The sequence below is a fragment of the Pseudorasbora parva genome, chromosome 24, assembly GCF_024679245.1.
Source record: "Pseudorasbora parva isolate DD20220531a chromosome 24, ASM2467924v1, whole genome shotgun sequence".
Lineage (NCBI taxonomy): Eukaryota > Metazoa > Chordata > Actinopteri > Cypriniformes > Gobionidae > Pseudorasbora > Pseudorasbora parva.
The window spans coordinates 19,527,990-19,546,773 of NC_090195.1; the positions used below are offsets into that span (position 1 = coordinate 19,527,990).

General features: G+C 38.4%; 2 protein-coding genes across 4 annotated transcripts; one reads left to right on the forward strand and one right to left on the reverse strand.

Moving 5' to 3' along the window:
- The first annotated feature begins 702 nt into the window (after positions 1–702).
- pabpn1 (poly(A) binding protein, nuclear 1) lies at positions 703–12,139 on the forward strand. 3 transcript variants are annotated; one of them, XM_067435502.1, is made up of 7 exons: positions 703–1,185; positions 2,606–2,714; positions 3,001–3,068; positions 3,210–3,316; positions 4,042–4,129; positions 4,344–4,495; positions 11,465–12,139. In XM_067435502.1, exons 1-7 carry the CDS (start codon positions 1,051–1,053, stop codon positions 11,658–11,660), a joined length of 855 nt encoding a protein of 284 aa, XP_067291603.1. In that variant the 5' UTR covers positions 703–1,050; the 3' UTR covers positions 11,661–12,139. The 3 variants fall into 3 exon arrangements, with proteins under 3 accessions (XP_067291603.1, XP_067291604.1, XP_067291605.1); XM_067435503.1 differs by lacking the exon at positions 11,465–12,139 and adding an exon at positions 10,577–11,416; XM_067435504.1 differs by lacking the exon at positions 703–1,185 and adding an exon at positions 1,425–1,579.
- A 1,230-nt stretch (positions 12,140–13,369) lies between these two features.
- ngdn (neuroguidin, EIF4E binding protein) lies at positions 13,370–17,824 on the reverse strand. The gene is made up of 11 exons (XM_067434826.1): positions 17,757–17,824; positions 17,469–17,528; positions 17,269–17,340; positions 17,003–17,140; positions 16,566–16,650; positions 15,804–15,856; positions 14,821–14,935; positions 14,541–14,715; positions 14,237–14,384; positions 13,889–13,949; positions 13,370–13,806 (listed from the first exon to the last, which is right to left on the reverse strand). Exons 1-11 carry the CDS (start codon positions 17,778–17,780, stop codon positions 13,787–13,789), a joined length of 951 nt encoding a protein of 316 aa, XP_067290927.1. The 5' UTR covers positions 17,781–17,824; the 3' UTR covers positions 13,370–13,786.
- Between the last annotated feature and the right edge of the window lie 960 nt (positions 17,825–18,784).

Below are 18,784 nucleotides of genomic sequence, written 5' to 3' on the forward strand. Positions count from 1 at the left end.
ACCCAATAAATACAAATGAAAAATTATACAGTATGTAGACTGTAGAGTACAAATCGGACAGTAGGTGGGGATATTTGACAACCATTAGTGGTTATAATTAATATTTTTTACGTTGTTTATAGTTTTAATACCTAAAATACAAAAACTGTTTGGTCATAGGCTACTTTAATGTGTAAAATTTTACAATCAGGTTTCATTAATTAACATTAACTAATAATGAACTGCACTTCTACCGCATTTATAATATTTGTGAATGTTAAATGAAACTAACTGACATGTTCTATTAACGTTAATATGCACTGTGATTAAAATGAACAAACATTGAACAGTTATATTTTAATTAACGTTAACTAGAAATACAGCAACACATGTATTGCTCATGTTCATATTAGTGTAAAGTGTTACCTGAATATGACTTTACGTAAAATACAAGTGAAAGTGGATTATAGTGTGGGGATATGGCAACATTGCATAGTAGCTCAATCCGATACAAAAATACCGTTGCAATCTAAACGTGGTCTGTGAGCAGTGAATGGCGCTGCTTTCATCCAATCACAGTCGCTGTTGTAAAGTCTAAGCGGCGAGCGTATTGAAATATCCCAAGAGAACACCAATACCCGTTCTCCATACGTTGAAAGGGCGTGCCTAAAGGGCGGAATCGTCCAATCACCTCTCGATAGTGCGCCTGCAGTGCTCAGAATCCCCGCCCACGGCTTCCATTTCTGTTCTGGAACACACGAGCCCTCGCGAAGAATACACATTTGCTTAACTGAATTTGTCTTCTAATGTAAATAGAGTAGTAAGTGCGACATTGACCAAGTGAAACCTATTTATATTTGGATAAATAGTGTCGTTGTTTTATTCGTTGAAGGACACGTTTGAGCTCCAGAAGAAGCGAGGCGGGCTTTTTATTCCCCATTTTAACTTTGGTGAGCGGCGTTTTCCGCCGTTTTTTTATTCCCTCCCCTGCCCCTCTCTCTTGCTCCCCCCTGCGAGAGTCGCGGCCTGTAGTTCAGCCACGAGGCGCGTCGGACCACCGGGAATCAGGCGATGGCGGAGTTTGGTAACGGACTGGCAGATGAGTCTCTGCTGGACTCAGACCCGGGTCATTCAGAACTTGAAGACCCGGGCGCCGGCGATGAAGAACCTGGATTAGATGAGGGAGAGGCCGCTATCGAAGACCCGGTGAGTGAAGGACTTAATATACTCGTTTTAATAACTAGTTTCGTTTTATTTTTCTAGCATTGAATCCTAAGTTACTCTCTTACCTCATATTTAAAAAACAATGCGAAGCAAATAATCATGTGAACGCGAAACCGGTTTTGCCAGGTCGGTTTGTCCGCCATTGTGGCTCACGCAGTGCAGTAGAATTAGTGAACGACATGCGTGCTGCTGGCCGCCATGTTGGCGCAACATTGGTCTGGGTTCCTCTGCGCCAGATCTGTAGACCTAGCGGGGGAAAAAAATCTTCATCGCAAAAATGCGCGACGGGAGATGTAAGAGACAGGGGCGAGGGTAGGACAGGCCGCCATTAGCCGCAGCAGTGTGGGTCCATCCGCAAAGAAGCAGACGGCTCACGGTAAACACGCCTCTTTTTCAGATCAGTAATATTTGTGGCGTGAAAAAGTAAGTCGCGTTGGTAGTCGCGTGTGATTGTTTTTGGCCTCTGCAATGGGATACATCTTTTCGCGACGTGTGTGGCATGTTAAAAAGGCGTGAGGGGCTTTTATTTTCAGATTTTGCATCGAATTGGTAACATTAAGGAAAACTGCAGAGTTGTCGTTGGGCAAAATGTATGTCTGTATGTCATGCACATCTGCATCGCCGCGATCATTTTATTCGATGTAACGTTACTTCGAGATTAAATGCCGTTCGTGATGTATTGCATACATTTTGGGTGTTTTGTGTGTGATGGAGATTGGGCATTAGGGCTGGGCTGGTGCGTTTCTCTCCATGCACATTAACGTTATTGGAGCTAGAGTAGGTCATGCCTTTGCATGATGAATGCATGTCTGCTTTATTACATCATGCAATTATGCTCTATTTATTTATTCATTAGTTGCATTACAATATGCTGTTGGTTGTGTATTCTAGTCGGTTTTTGAACTGAGATCGTATCATGCACAACCTCGTTTTAACTGCGTGAAAGGGGCCATCACATGCATGCTGTGTTACTTTAGGAGAGATCCTAAGCGACTCCCACTGCCCTGCAATGCAGCACTGCTGAAACTTGTGTGCGTGCGAATACACACCAAAAGTGTGTTGGCTCACCCACAGCAATGCGTGCACGGATGGCATCATGCTTAGGGCGTCTTGCTGACTGGACAATTAATGGTTTGAAAGAGCTCAATGCATAATCACGTGTGTGTGAAAGTGCATGTGCATGCAGTCTCCATGATAACCGGTGAGAATAATGAATGATTGTGAGAATGGATTTAGCAGCAAGTTGATACTGATGCATATAGATCCAATGTCGTTCAGGCACACTAGATAATTTTTACAATTTACAAGTTGAAATAACTGGATTTAGTCATGCAAAACATTTCAACCATTTTGTTATGTCTAATATTCTGGTAAGGTCAATGATGTTAATTTGGCTTCTCAGGAGCTGGAGGCAATTAAAGCCCGGGTGAGAGAGATGGAGGAGGAGGCAGAGAAACTGAAGGAGCTACAGAACGAGGTGGAGAAACAGATGAATCTCAGTCCTCCACCTGGTAAGTGAGATTGGATGAATGAGAGAGGGTGAATGGGCAAGTCTTGGTTATGAAGATTGAGTTAAAGGAGAGCACTGCAGAACAGACAGTTCTAATGAATATAGGACTGCATTAGGAGGAGAATAACTAGTATTGGACCGTTTGAGGTAAATAGAGATATGACTAGAAACAGAACAGCTTTGGAATAACCTTGCAGAAAATATGGTTTCTATGATAAATCATGGAGTTGCGTATGTTGATGAATCAGTTTTGGAGTTGTGTGGAAATACGGTTTCTCTCTTTGCAGCTGGCCCTGTCATTATGTCCATTGAAGAGAAGATGGAAGCTGATGGGAGATCTATTTACGTTGGAAATGTATGGGCAATTCTTCTCACACCTACATGATCACCTCACACCTGGTTATGAGTTGTGTTCATACATTTAGTTGCATTTTATGTTTTCTGAGGCATGCTTGACATTAGAATTGGTGGTGATTTTAGATTTTGTCTCTTGCAGGTGGATTATGGTGCGACGGCAGAGGAGTTGGAGGCGCACTTCCACGGATGTGGTTCTGTAAACAGAGTGACCATCTTGTGTGACAAGTTCACAGGACACCCTAAAGGGTAACTCGTTTCTTATTTCACTTTCCTGTCTATGGCATTTCTTTTTGTCTTTGGCGTCTCATTTTCTTGTTCTGCTGTGCAGCGTCTACTCCAGATAGGCACTGTAGGTTTAGATAAGGCATTGACCTTAACCCACATACTGAACAGTATCCACTGAACATGATGAACAGATCTACAATGTGAGGCATATTGGAAGTGATACTAGTAAAGAACAATTGTTTAATAAAAATGAGTGTTTAATTTAACTGTATTACTGTTTATTGCAAAACTGAACTCAAAGCATTTTTTTCTTCAGAATTACAAAGGTACATTTAAAATGTGTTTTTATATAAACAGCAGTTTTATCTTCATACATGGCCATATTTATGAACATTGCAGTAATTGTTATGGCCTTATGTTTGTGCCGTGATTTTATACTATTTATATGTGGACTTGAGACTGAGATTGTTCTTTAGCTATTCTAGTGCATAGTATTTTCAAGCTGTTCCCATTAATAATTTGCCAGCCCATTGCATGGGGTAACATTTGATGCAATGCATTAATCACAGCTACTTTGAGCACAGGTTTCTGTCATCTTAATACATTTTGAAAATATGCCTACGTGGTTATGCATATATTTGCATAGAACAATACATAATTTATAATAGTATAAATGTATGGTATTTTCTGTTCTTTTTTTTTATTGACCTTGAATGCCCTCACGATCATTTGCTCTTGTGTTTCAGGTTTGCATATATAGAGTTTGCAGATAAGGAGTCTGTTAGGACGGCCATGGCACTGGATGAATCCTTATTCAGAGGAAGGCAGATTAAGGTGAGATGGGGCGTAACATAAAGCTTCTTGACAAATTCAGAAGATTTGATAATAAAATACAAATATTAGGTGTCTAGCAATGCAGTAGATATGCTTGACCGTTTTTATAACTGATATCGCCTATTCCAATTTTTGCTTTTATAAATAATGGGATGGGGGTGTATATATTTCAGGATTTGTTTTTTAATCTTAAATTTCCCAAATGTTCTTCCAGGTTGGGGCAAAGAGAACAAATCGTCCTGGCATCAGCACCACAGACCGCGGTTTCCCTCGGGCCCGCTTCCGCTCACGGGGAGGAAACTTCTCGTCTCGGGCACGCTACTACAGTGGCTACACACCCCCCAGAGGCAGAGGACGGGCCTTCAGGTGAGCTCCATGCCAATCTGCACGTTTGACAGTGACTGACACACAGGCTCCATCCTGACAGAGAGTGCTGCTGTGAAAGTGTGTATGCATCAAGTAGTGGACAATCTAAAATATCTGCTTCTAAATGTTCATGCTTGATTTGTATTTATTTATTTATTTAATTATTTATGTAATTCCATCTTGTAAATATAAACTTTTCAGGAATAATTAGCAAAAGAATGAAATGTATCAAAAGATTGTCCTTTTTTTTTTATAAAAAAAAATCCATCAACTCTTCTGTTTTTAATTTTTAATTTTTTTTATTACTTTTCTTGTTACCTTTTAAAGCATTCTGTGCTAGTTTGTGATTGTATAGCAATCTGGGTAGCACTTTATTTTAAGGTGACAGTTAAATATTACTACTGGTAGTTACTATAGTCATAACGGTTAATTATGCAAAATTACTAAATCTAACCGTAACTCTATAGTAAGTACATGTAATTAATTATTACTCAGTACTTATTTGAGTAAGTGCAATGTAACTACATCACCTTAAAATGAGTGTAATCTCAGTCTGTCTCCTGTATGTATGCATGCTCCTGTTTAATGCCTCTGGTTTTGAGGAGAGAAGGAACTGCACCACTCTCTTTTGTAGTCTGCACTCTCTGTACAAACCCCTGTGTGTCGTCATGTTTAAAGGCAAACTGAGGAAGAATGACAGAAACCATTAAAAACACCTCGTTATCATCTCTGTCCATTTCCCTCCTGCAGTGTTAAGATTCTGAGCATGGAATGATCCTTCACACTCACCAGAAGTTTAGAAGTCAATAACCTGCTTCCCAATGTGAAGATCATTTCTGCGTTGTGCCTCAAAGCAGTTAGATGCCTGCATAGTGAATTTTCAAACAGGCCTGCGGTCCTGTCTCGGTAGGCATCTCTCTAGGTTTTGAGTCTCAACTTGAATCCTGTTAGGACAGATTTAGCACTTATTGCCTGGTTTCACAGACAAGCCTTAAGACAGGTTCCATACTAAAATGCAAGTTTGAGCTGTCATAACTGAAATCAAATGTCTTAAAATATGTCTGTGCACTAGAATTTTTGTTTTTCTCAAGATGCAGACCGGGAGCCTATTGCACAAAACTAGGATTAAGGGATTAAGCCGGGATATTTTGGTGATCTTGTCATCTGTATGGAAAATTTAGTACACCGCTGTTGTGTAATCTTATCTCGAACGCACACTCACACGAGAATGTTACCGATAATGAAAGATAACTGTATATTAGCGGATGAATTGGGCCAGGATCACCAAGATATCCCGGCTTAATCCCTTTTCCTAGTTTTGTGCAATTGGCCCCAGGCACTTTTAAAAAGTACTTTATATACACGTCATGTTTGGTTCGATTTAAACGAACCCTGGTGCGTTTGTTTTGTTAGTGCGGTTCATTTGAACATATGTGAATGCTGCCATCCGAACCCTGGTGTGCACCAAAAAAGCGGACCCAGAGCGCTAAAAAAGATAGGTCTCGGTCCACTTCCAAACGTACTCTGGTGCAGTTCGATTGATATCTGAGCGCAACATGGACCAAAGACATGTAAATGCACCAAAAACAGGAAGTAATGTCACAAGATGAGATGCTACAAGTCAGCTGATTTGACAACGCTGAAAGATCGGTGTATCCAAAATGATTAGAGGGGAAATGGGGAGCAACGAGGAGGTAAAGTGCCTCATCAATATTTGGTCCGACGAGCATGTTTCGAAAATGTTAGAAAAATGCACAAAAAGCATACCTGGTTCTTCTCATCAAAAGACCTGTGTTGTCCATTAGTCGGTACAGATGACGGAATTGCCGGCTCTTTGCAGCAGATCTTCGTTTCTGCATACAATGGAGAAAATCCTGGTGCCGTTTTGAACATTTTATGTTCTAGTTCTTCATTAGTTCTCAGCCGGTACAAATGACATGCATAAAATTATCGCGTTTAATCCAGCACACCGCATTGTTTTGAATGTTCGGTAAACAAGCTTTGTCGCAAAATATTTCATAAAAGCCGACCAATCGGGTTGTGACAGTATCCCTATGCCTTTGGTTCGGCAGCTTTAGGTTAGCGGTTATAAATGCCAAGAATGCTAAGTGGACATGGGGCCTATACCATGAAGCTGGTTTAGCTGGCTAGCCAGATATGTTTAAGCTTAGTTTGTGCTAATCCTGGGTTTTAGGTACCATTAAAGTGGTATGGCTTTTAGCTGTGTTCATCGCCATAGTAACTTCTGTTCCACGGCTAACCTGCTCCAGGGCAGGTTATGTTCTGGATGAGAGATCTCAAACTGAAATAGGACCAGTCAGCTGTAAAGTGTCACGCTTCTGATGCAATAGTCACTCCCCTTGTTTTTACTCTGAATTAAAGGTCACTACATAGCAAGTGGTTTTTAAAGACTAAAGCTTTTAACAATGCTTATTTATAATAATTTGAATGGTTTAGATATAATTTATGTAATTATTATACCCTTAATCAATTACACATTTATAACTTTAGTTAATCAATCATTTATAGGCTCTGTTAAAATTAATATAAAAAACCTACATAAAGTCATACAAATAAGCTTTAAAATCAATAAATAAAGCTATTAAAAAGAAGCTTACTCAGCTTAAATGTTCGATTCTCTATCAACTAAACTAACTTCATAACTTTTACTTGCATTGATGTATCATAATTTTTCTTTGAAGTTGTCCTCTTTCATGGACAGCTCTTTTCTTCTTGCTGTGTAAATTTGTTTAAATTCTTATTATTTCTCAACTGTAATAATCTGCAGAAGAGAGAAATGAATCTCACTGCTTCTCTCGCGAGAAGTGAATCTCAGTTCCACTGATCCACAGCATGATTGGCTGTTCACTACTGATGTCACAGCTAAACTCCTTAACTCAGGATCATAGTCTGAGTTGATAGAGAAAGCTGATGATCAGAATCATAGCCTGAATCAAACAAAGCCTGAATAGATTGGTTTGGTTTTGTCAACTCTGAAACTAATCATGTAACCTTGAGTTAGTTAAACTACCATCATGGTACAGGCCCCAGGAATGTTTTGTTTTTGTTTTTTGGTGCGGACCAAACGAACCGAACTACAAGTGTGAAACCTTAAAGGGATGGGTCACCCAAAATGAAAATTAGCCCATGATTTACTCAACCTTGAGTCATAATAGGTTTGCATGACATTTGACTTTCAGGGGAATACAATCTTGTTATATATAAAAAAAAGTCCTGGCTCAAAGGGTTTATATTGGTAGTGAATGAGTATTTCTGTTTTGAAGTGCGTAAGTTTGTCTATCCATTATAAAAGTAATCCACATGACTCCATGGGGTTATCCCCTTCAGATCTGCAGCATATTTTGAATTTTTTAAAGAATTAGGCATATGTGAATTTAAAAGAGCGCCCTGCCCACATACATTGGAGTATATTGATAAAAATGGTCTCATTCTTGGTCTGTGTCCCTTCAGAAAGTTACTTTTGATTCAACTAGGTGGCAGTAAATAGGGGAAAAAATTATCTTGATATATCTTCCTAAAAAAAGTTGAGATGAATCTGTCCAAACTCTAATAACTCCTACTCATTTGCATTGATTGAAGCTAGCCGCTGGAAAATCGTAACGAATACTAATGCAGCCAGTGACAAACTTCAAGAAAGAGATTATTCATTAATTGCTTGGCTGTAAGCTTCAGGCCGGAGACACACGAGCGTGGTGTGAGCGTGGCGTTTCTAGTGCGTGTCGGGTGCGTTTTCTCTGTCTTTGCACACCAGAAGCGTGTCTGACGTGGCGCTGCTGCTGTTATTGATGTACAGGGAAGCCCTATACTTCATGTTAAATATACATATATTGCCTACTGATACATCAAATACAACTTCGGCAGTAGCCTATTGACCATACAATCTACTATATACGGTACTGACGGCGAAATAGGCTACAGAATATTTAGTTCTGTATTGACACATTTAATATTTCAAAATCAATAATTGTTGTTTTTTATTATTACAATTAGTCCTATATCTGCATTTATGTTAACCTAGAGACTTTCAAACATGAAAAGGTCATTCATTAATGTCAAAATGACATATAAACATCTTTTCCTATACTATTTTGCCTGGAAACACTTCCAGCATGCTCACGTCGCATGTAAAATAGGCGTCTCTTCTATTTCAAGCATGCACGCGTTTTCCGCACGGCTCCAGACGCGTGTGAGCCGCGCTACAGCCAGTGTGCACGCTCTACCCGGTTAACGTGGGAAACGGAATAAAACGGACACGCCACGCTGCCGCTGCCGAGACGCTCATGCCACACTTGCAGTGTGTCTCCGGCCTCAGGCTCATATGCAGTCTGTTAGTTAACCTCACCTCAGAAGCAGAGTTGTTCGTTTTTTGTTTTTTTTTGTCACTTTACATTTAATCGCATCTGTTCCCTGGAAAGATTAGTAACATTCCACTTCTCCTGTCTTTGGATTCGAGTTGTTAGTTCCGTCATCAGTGTCTGATCTGGGCCATGACAGCCACATATGCAATGCATGCAGTCCCGGAAACAGAATTGATTAGTTCACCTCTCAAGTCATCGGGTTCGAGTCATTTGTTCAACAAGAATATAAGCCATATGAGTCATATGAGAGGCCTTTATTAACCTTTGTGTATTGCATTCATAATGGATAGATTCACTTTTATGGACCTCAAAACAGAAATAACCATTCTCTGTGATTTATAATGTTTGGAAGAGCCAGGGCATTTTTAAATGTAACTCTTGATTGTTCGTCTGAAAGAAGACCATATACATCAATCATATAAATCTAGGATGACTTGAGGGTGAGTAAATCATGGGCTAATTCTTTTTATTTTTGAGTGAGCTATACATTAAAATGTACTAATTTAAATAGGGCATAATCCTGGCTTAATTTAAGCCCTTTCTGTGAAACCAGGCCTATATCTTCATTATTATTGTTAGCTTCAATAGTTTAATAAGCTAGTATGATGGACTTTAAAACCGAATATTTATAGGAGCATTTGAATATTTCCTGTCTTTTAAGGTCTGGTAGAGTGAAAGTATTTTATGAATCAGAATCTTGTACATCAGTTTGTTGGAAAACTCTTGTACAGGCACTGCCACACTTTGACTTTTTTGTTTTGTTTGTTTGAGTAGAGCTTGTGTTAATGAAGAATGTTTTATCCCAAAACTAAATATTTTTTGTATCATGTATATTTTTATATCTTCATAATTAGCTAATGGGATCATTCAAGTTTGAGTATGTAGCTAATGTCAAGCTCAGCTCTGACTAACTTAAAGGCAAGTGTGTGTGTTTGACCTGAGGCAAGTTTGGTTCAGAAAAGCCCATTCACCCCATCGCATGAATAACAATGTGTTCACTTCCAGAATGGAGGGTTCATTCCTGCAGCCTGATATTGACGGTTTTAGAATCCAACCGATAACAGGTTTCTGTGCCACAAAGAGCAAAGGCTGTTCCTGTAGGGGGTTTTGTGTGAATGATGAGCCTGAATGGATTCCACTGCATTTATTGATGTGTATTTGTGTGCGTGCGTGCGTGCGTGCTCTGTGGCCCAGTCCATTCGTGAAAAGCTGTGTGTCGTTGACTGTTACTGTGTGCATGTGTTCGAGGGTTCATGTCCCCAGGATCTCTCCCTTACAGAGACCACAGGAGCCGCCCCGTTCAGAGAGAGAGAAAGAGGGAGAGCGTGCTTTCACTGTCCCCAACACTGGACACTAGACCATTTATAAAGCTTGAATATATAACGCACACACATTCTGCTGTTGGATAATCCTCCTCAGCTTCCCTTTATATTAAACCACATTACTGGATTCTCTACACATGGTTGCATTGATCACTATTTAAATCTTGTTATCCGTAGAAGAGGGGTATACATTGCATTTCATATTTTGAATTGTGTATACCTGTAACATGAGTGCATAAACGTACAGCTTGTCCTCAAATGGCCCTTTAAAATGCGTATTACTGATATACACTCATACCCCAAAAAAACTGAATTGGTGTCCGTCTTCTTAAACCAATCACAAAAAAAGAACTCACCCTCTTTTTCTCTCTCTTTTCCAGGGGCCGAGGGCGAACAACATCGTGGTACTCCCCTTACTAATACCTCCCTACCCCCCTATGAAATCCCCCTTACTATCACCCCATACCCTTATAGAAAAGAAAAAAGACCCCTCTCAATAAAGGAAGAAAAAAAGAAGAAAAAAAAAAGACAAAAAAGAAAAAAAAAGAAAAAAGAGCATCTCCTGGAAAGACAGACTGACTGGCCGCAGTGTGCGATTGTGTGTGCGCGTGGGTGTGAGGAGGTGTTGCGATCGCCCTGGTAAGGTACAATATGGCCGTCGGGGAGATTTGGTGGCATTTGTTTAAATTTGAGAAGATGATGATGTAATCTCAGGCTGCAGATGTGTCCTTATGTCTGGCTGTGATTTTTATTTTTCTCACCAAACAGCCCCTCTTATGTTTGCAAAGGCAAACAGAAAAAAAAATGTTAACTTTTTTTTTTTATTACTGTACCGTGAATATGTGAACAATTTAATAGCAAGAATGTTGTTGTTTTCACAAAGTTGTGCTATTTGAGATCATTTTCTCTATTATTTGTCTGTGCTCTCTGGAATCCCTTTTCCCCCCAGCGCTGTTTTCTTTCCTGTCCATCCCTCACTCGGATTACCTCCTCCACCTGTTATTCCGACAATGGTGTAGAGTTCGGCGTTGTTTTTACGTTTTACTGTTCTTGAACCATCTTCCACATCATACGACTATTGTAAGATGGCATGGCCTGAGCTCTGAGATCTTTTCTTTTGTGTTTTTAAGAGTTCTTTTTTTGTCTCATGCTGCCATATGCCATTCCCGACCATCAGTTTCTCCTTCCTCTGTTCCTGTGCTCCCCCACCCCACCCCCCCTTTCCCTTGCTCTCTCTTTGTATATTAGACCACTTCTTGTCGTTTCAGGTTTCAGGACCAGTGGAGACTGACTACCCCTCCTCCCGTGGCCGCGGCGCCCCCTACCGTCTCGGCGGCGTCTCTGTCTCTTTCTGCTCCCGCTATGCACACTCACCCCATCCTCTCCGTGTGGGGGGGAGGGGAAGGGGGACAGGGCGACCACCGGCCCACTGCGGGAGGCATTTATTACAATAACAAGCGCTGAGCTTAACCAACATAAATTTACTGAGATGCACCAGGCCCATGTTAACACATACAGACAGACACCGCATACACCGCACACATCCACCACACAAATTTATATATCGTGAAGGCAGAGCCATGGTAGAGCAATGGCTGCTTAAATTGCGAGTGAGTGAGAGAGGCAGGACCAGAAAGAGGTTGAAGGGGAGGGTTCTTCTAGGGCCTTGTCTTTCTCAGTGCACAGTGCAGTTAGGGCACGATGGAGCACTAACGCGTGGGCTACAGGTATCGGTTACTTAAGGAGGGCTTCGGAGCTTTTATTTCAGGGGGGAGGGAGGGGGATTTGTGTGCAGAGGGTTTTCTCGTTTCTGTTCGTTTTCCTTTTTCAGATGGGGGAGTGGGTATGGATGAAAAGAGAAAAGATGTTTTCCTTTTTTTATTTTATTTTTAACCCATGAGTCTGTAATTAGAAAAAAAATAAAAGACATTGTGTAAAAAGTACTTGGAAGTGTTTGGGCCTTTCTTTGAGTTGAGGGTTTTGAGACGCTTGTAATTTCTGCTGCACTTTTCACCATACTGCATCAGAGACGTATTTTAATTTGCCTACTGTGCAGGGTTCTAAAAAATATAGTGGCTAAAAAATGACCCTTTCTGAGGGTGACGTGTAAAGTTCAAGGTGTGACGATTTTAGTCATTCATTCTGCATTTTTGAACGCGTGAAGTGTAGATTACATTGAGTGATCGGTCGGCAGCATTGTAACCCTGTTTCCCCTCCGTTTGTTTTTCATTTTATTGTAGAAAAAATGTACGTATTTAATACACACACAAAGCAGAGAAATGTAGATAAATATGCATAAAATGGAAATGCTGACATGGAGAAAAAAAAATCATTGTAGATTTAGGTTGTAGGGTAAGATGACAACCAATTTAATTTTTGTAAAAGAAATTCTTAACTTAAAATACTTTAATGTGGGTCTTTACTTTTCATTAAAACCTATAGGTTATGTTAGTGAAATAATTTCATTTGAATTCATATACTGCTATCAACCAAACATCTGGTTATCCACATTCTTCAAAATATATTTTTTCAACAGAAAAAAATTTATTCTTGCAAATGAAGCTCAAAAGGCAGAGTTCCAGAAGTCAAAATAAGCCGAGGTGCATGCAGGATCTCTGAACTTGTCTGTGGCCGGGCCACTATTTTTATAGTTTTCTTATCTATTGTTTAGGAATGACCAAGCAGCTCTTGTAAGAGTCACCCCTCCGGTTTCCCACAATCTTTCTCTCTAATAGTGGAATCTCACATATTGAGGGTCAACCTTTTATCAGAGATAAATATAACATTTTCCAAGGACAATCAACTCCTTCCCACAGGCGAGAGGCCTTCAAGTGACATATTTTACCTCTTAATAACAGTCTTGTTCTTTCACAGCCTGTTTTTTACTGGGGAAAAAACCTGACTTGCTCAAGGTCCACAAGACTCAGATACATTTGACCTTTGTAATAATTATTTCTCAAACAATTACACTTCTTTTAGAGCTGCTGTATACCTGAAATAAACTGCATTATGAAATATTTTTCCTGTTATCACTGTAAAGCTGCTTCGAAGTAATCTGTATTGTATAAACTGCTTTATAAATAAAGCTGACTACTGTAGTTTTCAAATTTAAACTAACAGGCTTGCCACAGGCCCCAATGTCTCATCTGAAAGGAATATACTTTCGGCACACATGGTTTGACTTGACCACATTTAATATAATCTTGTGATTTGGAAGAGACAAAACACATTAAAAAAGAGCAAAAAAGTGATGAGTCTACATGGGTTTAAACGTTTCTTTCAATCAGCACAATAATTGAAATTATATTCAAGTAAATCTGAAATTATTGACTAAACATTAAGATCCTAGTGACCATCATTTTTACAAGAATGTCTTACAACTGAATGCACATGGAAAAAAATATGCACTTGGTTATGCTAATCAAGGTAATCTGATCAATATTTAGCATTAACCAAAACTACATAAAAAGCACCACACACATTTCAATACACCATTTTGTTAATGGAAGGCAACTTTTCCAAACAAATTCATTTAGAATTCTGAAGAAAATTAAAAAAAAAGTTGAAATTCATCTTAGACTTTCAGAGGTTTACTTGTGCTTTCTGAAAACTGAAAAGATAAAATATGTGTTAATATGTAACAGAGCTTATATTCTTGAAACACTTATATAACATACGTAACAAATACTTACTTTTCTTTTTACTTTTCTTAATTGTTTTCTTCTTTTTCTTAGGTTTTGAATTACCAATATCCTATGAAGAGAGAAAATACGTTAAAAAAAACTTATCTAAAACTAAGGATCTGAACTTTTTTCTCAGAATTGTGAGTTTATATCACAATTATGAGTTTATAATTCGGAACTGCAACTTTATAGAAAAACAATTTTTTGTTTTTTTTCCTGTGGCAGAAACAAGCTTCCTTATAAATCAGTGGATATCAGTTGTTATAGAAATACACATACTGCAATTTGTCACCACAGTGACAACTGGAATTTTTGAAATATATGCAGAACTGCCCATGATGCCAGTGTCCAGCTCACCTGTGCTTCTCCCCCTGTCAGAACTGTGATGTCACCGAATCGTGTGATGTTACTCAGCTGTGACGCCATTCCCATCATCCCTCTCTTCCTGAGCCTCTGCTCCCGTGTCATACTGAGACGGACCATCATGGACTCCTCGTAGTTTTTCCTTTTATAAAATATTTTCCAAAAGTATCAGGAAAAAAACATCTCAAAGATTATCAAGCGCTTAATATACATAATAAACTAATGTATTTAAAGTAATCGAAAACCTGAAACGAGGTTCAAAATACTATATATCATCTAGATTCTCCACATCACGTACCTGTTCTGCTCCTCTCGGCTTTCCCGTTCGGTCTGGAAGTCTCTGCGGTCTCTGATCTCCTCCGGAGCGTCGCTGTATTGCTGCCGGAGCTCCTGGATCACAGAGCTGCGGAGTGCCGCTCTCTTCTGTTTATCAATGCGCTCCTTCTGCCGGTCTGTTTCCGTCATGTCCCCATCTATGAATGGACAGCGGAGGGTTTGCAATGAGTATTAACTGCAATCATGTCTCTACATCTGAATCATAAAGATAAAGAGAACTGCTACAAAATGAAAGGACTTACCATAATGCATTGGAGCAATTCGAGGAGGTACATATCTCCGGCCGGCTGAAGGCTCTTTTCCCCCTTTTGTTTTTCCTTCTTCACCCTCATCATCTGAATTCTCAGATTCACTGAGCTGTGGAAGTAATTCAGCAATTTTAAATACAATTTTATATATATTATACATTGCCCAGCCAAAAAAGTCACTGTTTGTATTTAAATAGCAAATGCTTAAGAATCTATAATTGGATCATTATTACAGTGATGATTGATTATTTATGTCATATGTTTGGCAACAGTTCTTCTTACCCTAATTGATGGAGTGTGTAGCTTCTCATTTCTTAAACACTACATGTTTTGTAGTGAGGCATTATGGCCATATTCCAGGATGATCATGTCAAAATTCATCAGGCTCAAATTGTGACGTAAATGCAGTGCTGTTATGCCAACCATATAACATGCTAGAAATATAATAATCTCAGTAATAATGATCCAATCATAGACTTAAGCATTTCCCTATTTAAATTCAAACAGCAAATTTTTTTGGGCCAGGCATACGTTTTCAAAAAACGAAGACTCTTATGCACATCAAGCCTGCATTAATTTGATCAAAAACACAGGGGGGAAAACATTCAAATAATGAAATATTGTCACAATTTAAAATAAGAGTTTTCTATATTAATATATTTTAAAATATATGATTTCTGAAGGATCGTGTGACACTGAAGACTGCTGAAAATTCAGCTTCACTGGAAAAAATTATATTTGCATATATATTAAAATAGAAAACCATTATTTTAAATTGCAGTGACATTTAACAATATTAGTTTTTTCATTATTTTTGATCAAATAAAAGCAGGGTTGATGAGCGTAAGAGTCTTCTTTCAAAAACATTAAAAATAGTAATGTTTCCAAAATTCTCACCAGTACTGTATATATTAATAATTAATTATATAACATTAAAACTACATAATATACATTATATTACATAATGAGAGCTTTACCTTGCTGACCAGATTCTGAGGATTCGGGCGAAAGTGTAGCGGGTCATTTTCAGCTGGAAGAAATCGCATCATTCAAGTCAGTAAACTTGTAGTTAGTTCAGTGTTATTAAAGGTTTAGTTCACCCAAAAATGAAATTGATGTCATTAATGACTCAGCCTAATGTCGTTCCTCACCCGTAAGACCTCCGTTCATCTTCAGAACACAGTTTAAGATATTTTATATTTAGTCCGACTCCGACAGCGTATCTATGTGTAGGCACACTATACTGTCCATATCCAGAAAGGGAATAAAAACATCATCAAAGTAGTCCATATGAGACATCAGTTAGTTAATTAGAACGTTAATTCTAAAAGATTCATGACCATTTGAATCTTCATTTGAGGTTTGAAAACAAACACGGAAGAGAAGACAATGCTGAATTAAGTCGTAGTTTTTGTTATTTTTGGACCAAAATGTATTTTCGATGCTTCAAGAGATTCTAATTAACTAACTGATGTCACATATGGATTACTGTGATGATGTTTTTATTCCCTTTCTGGACATGGACAGTATAGTGTGCCTACACTTAGATACGCTCTTGGAATAAATATAAAATATCTTAAGCTGTGTTCCGAAGATGAATGGAGGTCTTACGGGTGAAGAAAACGACATTAGTGTGAGTCTAAAAAATGAAATGAAATTTGGCATAATGACATAAATGAAATTTATGTCATTTTGGGGTGAATATGTGCATTCAATGACAAAAACATCAGAAGACTTACCAATGCTGCCGGTCACTGCAGTCCGCACTAATTTATCAATCTGATACTTGAGCTTTTGATCTAAGGGACGCATCTTCTCCAAAACCTATACCACAAAGAGAAAAGGGAGAAAAAACACTTTTAGCATAGGCACAGTGTAGGTAAGGTAATCTGCATACGTATATTGTAGTATAATGCAGTATACTGGTTTATAACATGTGACCTAATGCAAACACTAGGTGAAGTTTCATTATGCACCAGAATCAGAAATTAGCCAAGGCAGGGGACAAAAATAAAGTTGGGTTCTTTATTAAAGCATGTAGTAGTTTGTTGCATTATCGTAGATGGACATAATTCGGAAAACTGATAACACTTGATTTGTTATATATGATTAGGAAATAATGTCCCAGCAAATAAACAGAATTAGAAAAAATCCTTTTCATCACATTTTGTCGTACCGTCCTTATGGTGACCAGCCTTTGGATGGCGCTGTTGTCCTTCAGACTTTCTCCTTCTGTCTTTAAACTGATCAAATGAGTGATGTCTTGCAAATAAAATAGTAACAGATGATATCTTAAGTCCAGAAAAGACAAACCCTATAGCAAAAAAAGCAAACGAAATGTCATAAGCATTGTGTGTGTGTGTGTGTGTGTGTGTGTGTGTGTGTGTGTGTGTGTGTGTGTGTGTGTGTGTGTGTGTTTTAATACTATGGGAATAGTCCTACCTTAGAAGTCTGATAAGCTTTCTCTCTGACTTTCTTTATCAAGTCCCGGACATGACTTGTTACTGAAGCAACCTGAAAATATATTAGTGTCGATAATCATCATCACATCATCTCCATATTCTTCTCATATCTCTGTATTATATCCAATTGTGATGCTGTCCAGCTAAATCACAATATTCATGTTTTGTGACATTACAGACCTGTTCTGTGAGACTGTTAAGTAGACACACGGCAGTGGGAAGGTCATTGCCAATAACATCCTGCAAAAGACAAACTACATCATTTAACTATTTGACAGAGAATAGAGATCATAAAGGCTAACTTAACGTTATCAGGTTAGCCAAAGTGAGTTTGACCACATCTTGCTATTTATCCACGAAGTAACAGAGTTCCATTGCAAAACGACGATTAAACTATATTATACTAATCCCATTACATCACATCTAGATCAAATGAGGAAAAAATGATTTCGTTAAAGAATAACTCACGTTTCCAAATGTGGTGGTCGCCATTTTGGATTAACTAAGTTGATACGGGTCCCACGTAGGGACAAAACTCGAAGCAAGCATTTCAATCAAAAATAGATCAAGGTTATGTAAGTAGGCTATGGCATCCATCAAAATAAAAAATAATTATAATAAAAAAGGTAAAAATACCAACTTTAACGTTAACATAAGTAATAAAGATAAAATAAAATAAAACTAGGCAAGTTATACGTTAACAAAATGTGGCCCACTTTGCCTGCATTCACCCTATTTAAGGTGGTTTTGCTAGTTACCAGCTGAAAATGCCACAAACCTGTATGCGACATTTTCAGCTGATAATTAGCCAACCACCTTAAATACGAATTTAGCTATGTCGTATAATAAAATCATAGAGAGTAAGAATAAAATGTGGGATTTTCAAATTTTCTGGTCTGTCAGCAGTTTTGCATTTCACCAGAAGATGGAGTAAGAGTCCATTTGACCTTAATCACATCACTGCGGGTGAGGATTCCTCAGAAGCTCGTCTTTCTCCAGGTCCTCCAGGAACTCATTGCCTGAGAAAAACAGACATCAGTTTTATGCGCTGATGAGTGAGGCACATGCATGTGAGTAGTACTGAACTCAAATTTGAATGGTTCTTACACTATAAGAATTTCTGAACACTTCAATTCACACGACCAACTAGCAAATAGTTAGGGCTAATCAGTCTTAAATATTCGGGTTCAATTTAGACCAACCTTTTTATGTAACTGACTTCAAAAGTTATGACCGGTGGGCTGGTTGCATAAACTGCTAAGTTTTACAATTAGTCATCAAATGTTTTTTTCTTTCTTTAAGACTGTTCATAACTGTATCATGGTCTAATTTTATACAAAACGTTAGACCGATCGCCTTGACTAATCAGCTGGTCATATACTCCAAATATATATATATATATATATATATATATATATATATATATATATATATATATATATATATATATATATATAATACAATACAATTGGATTGTTTCTGAACTTAAATTCTCA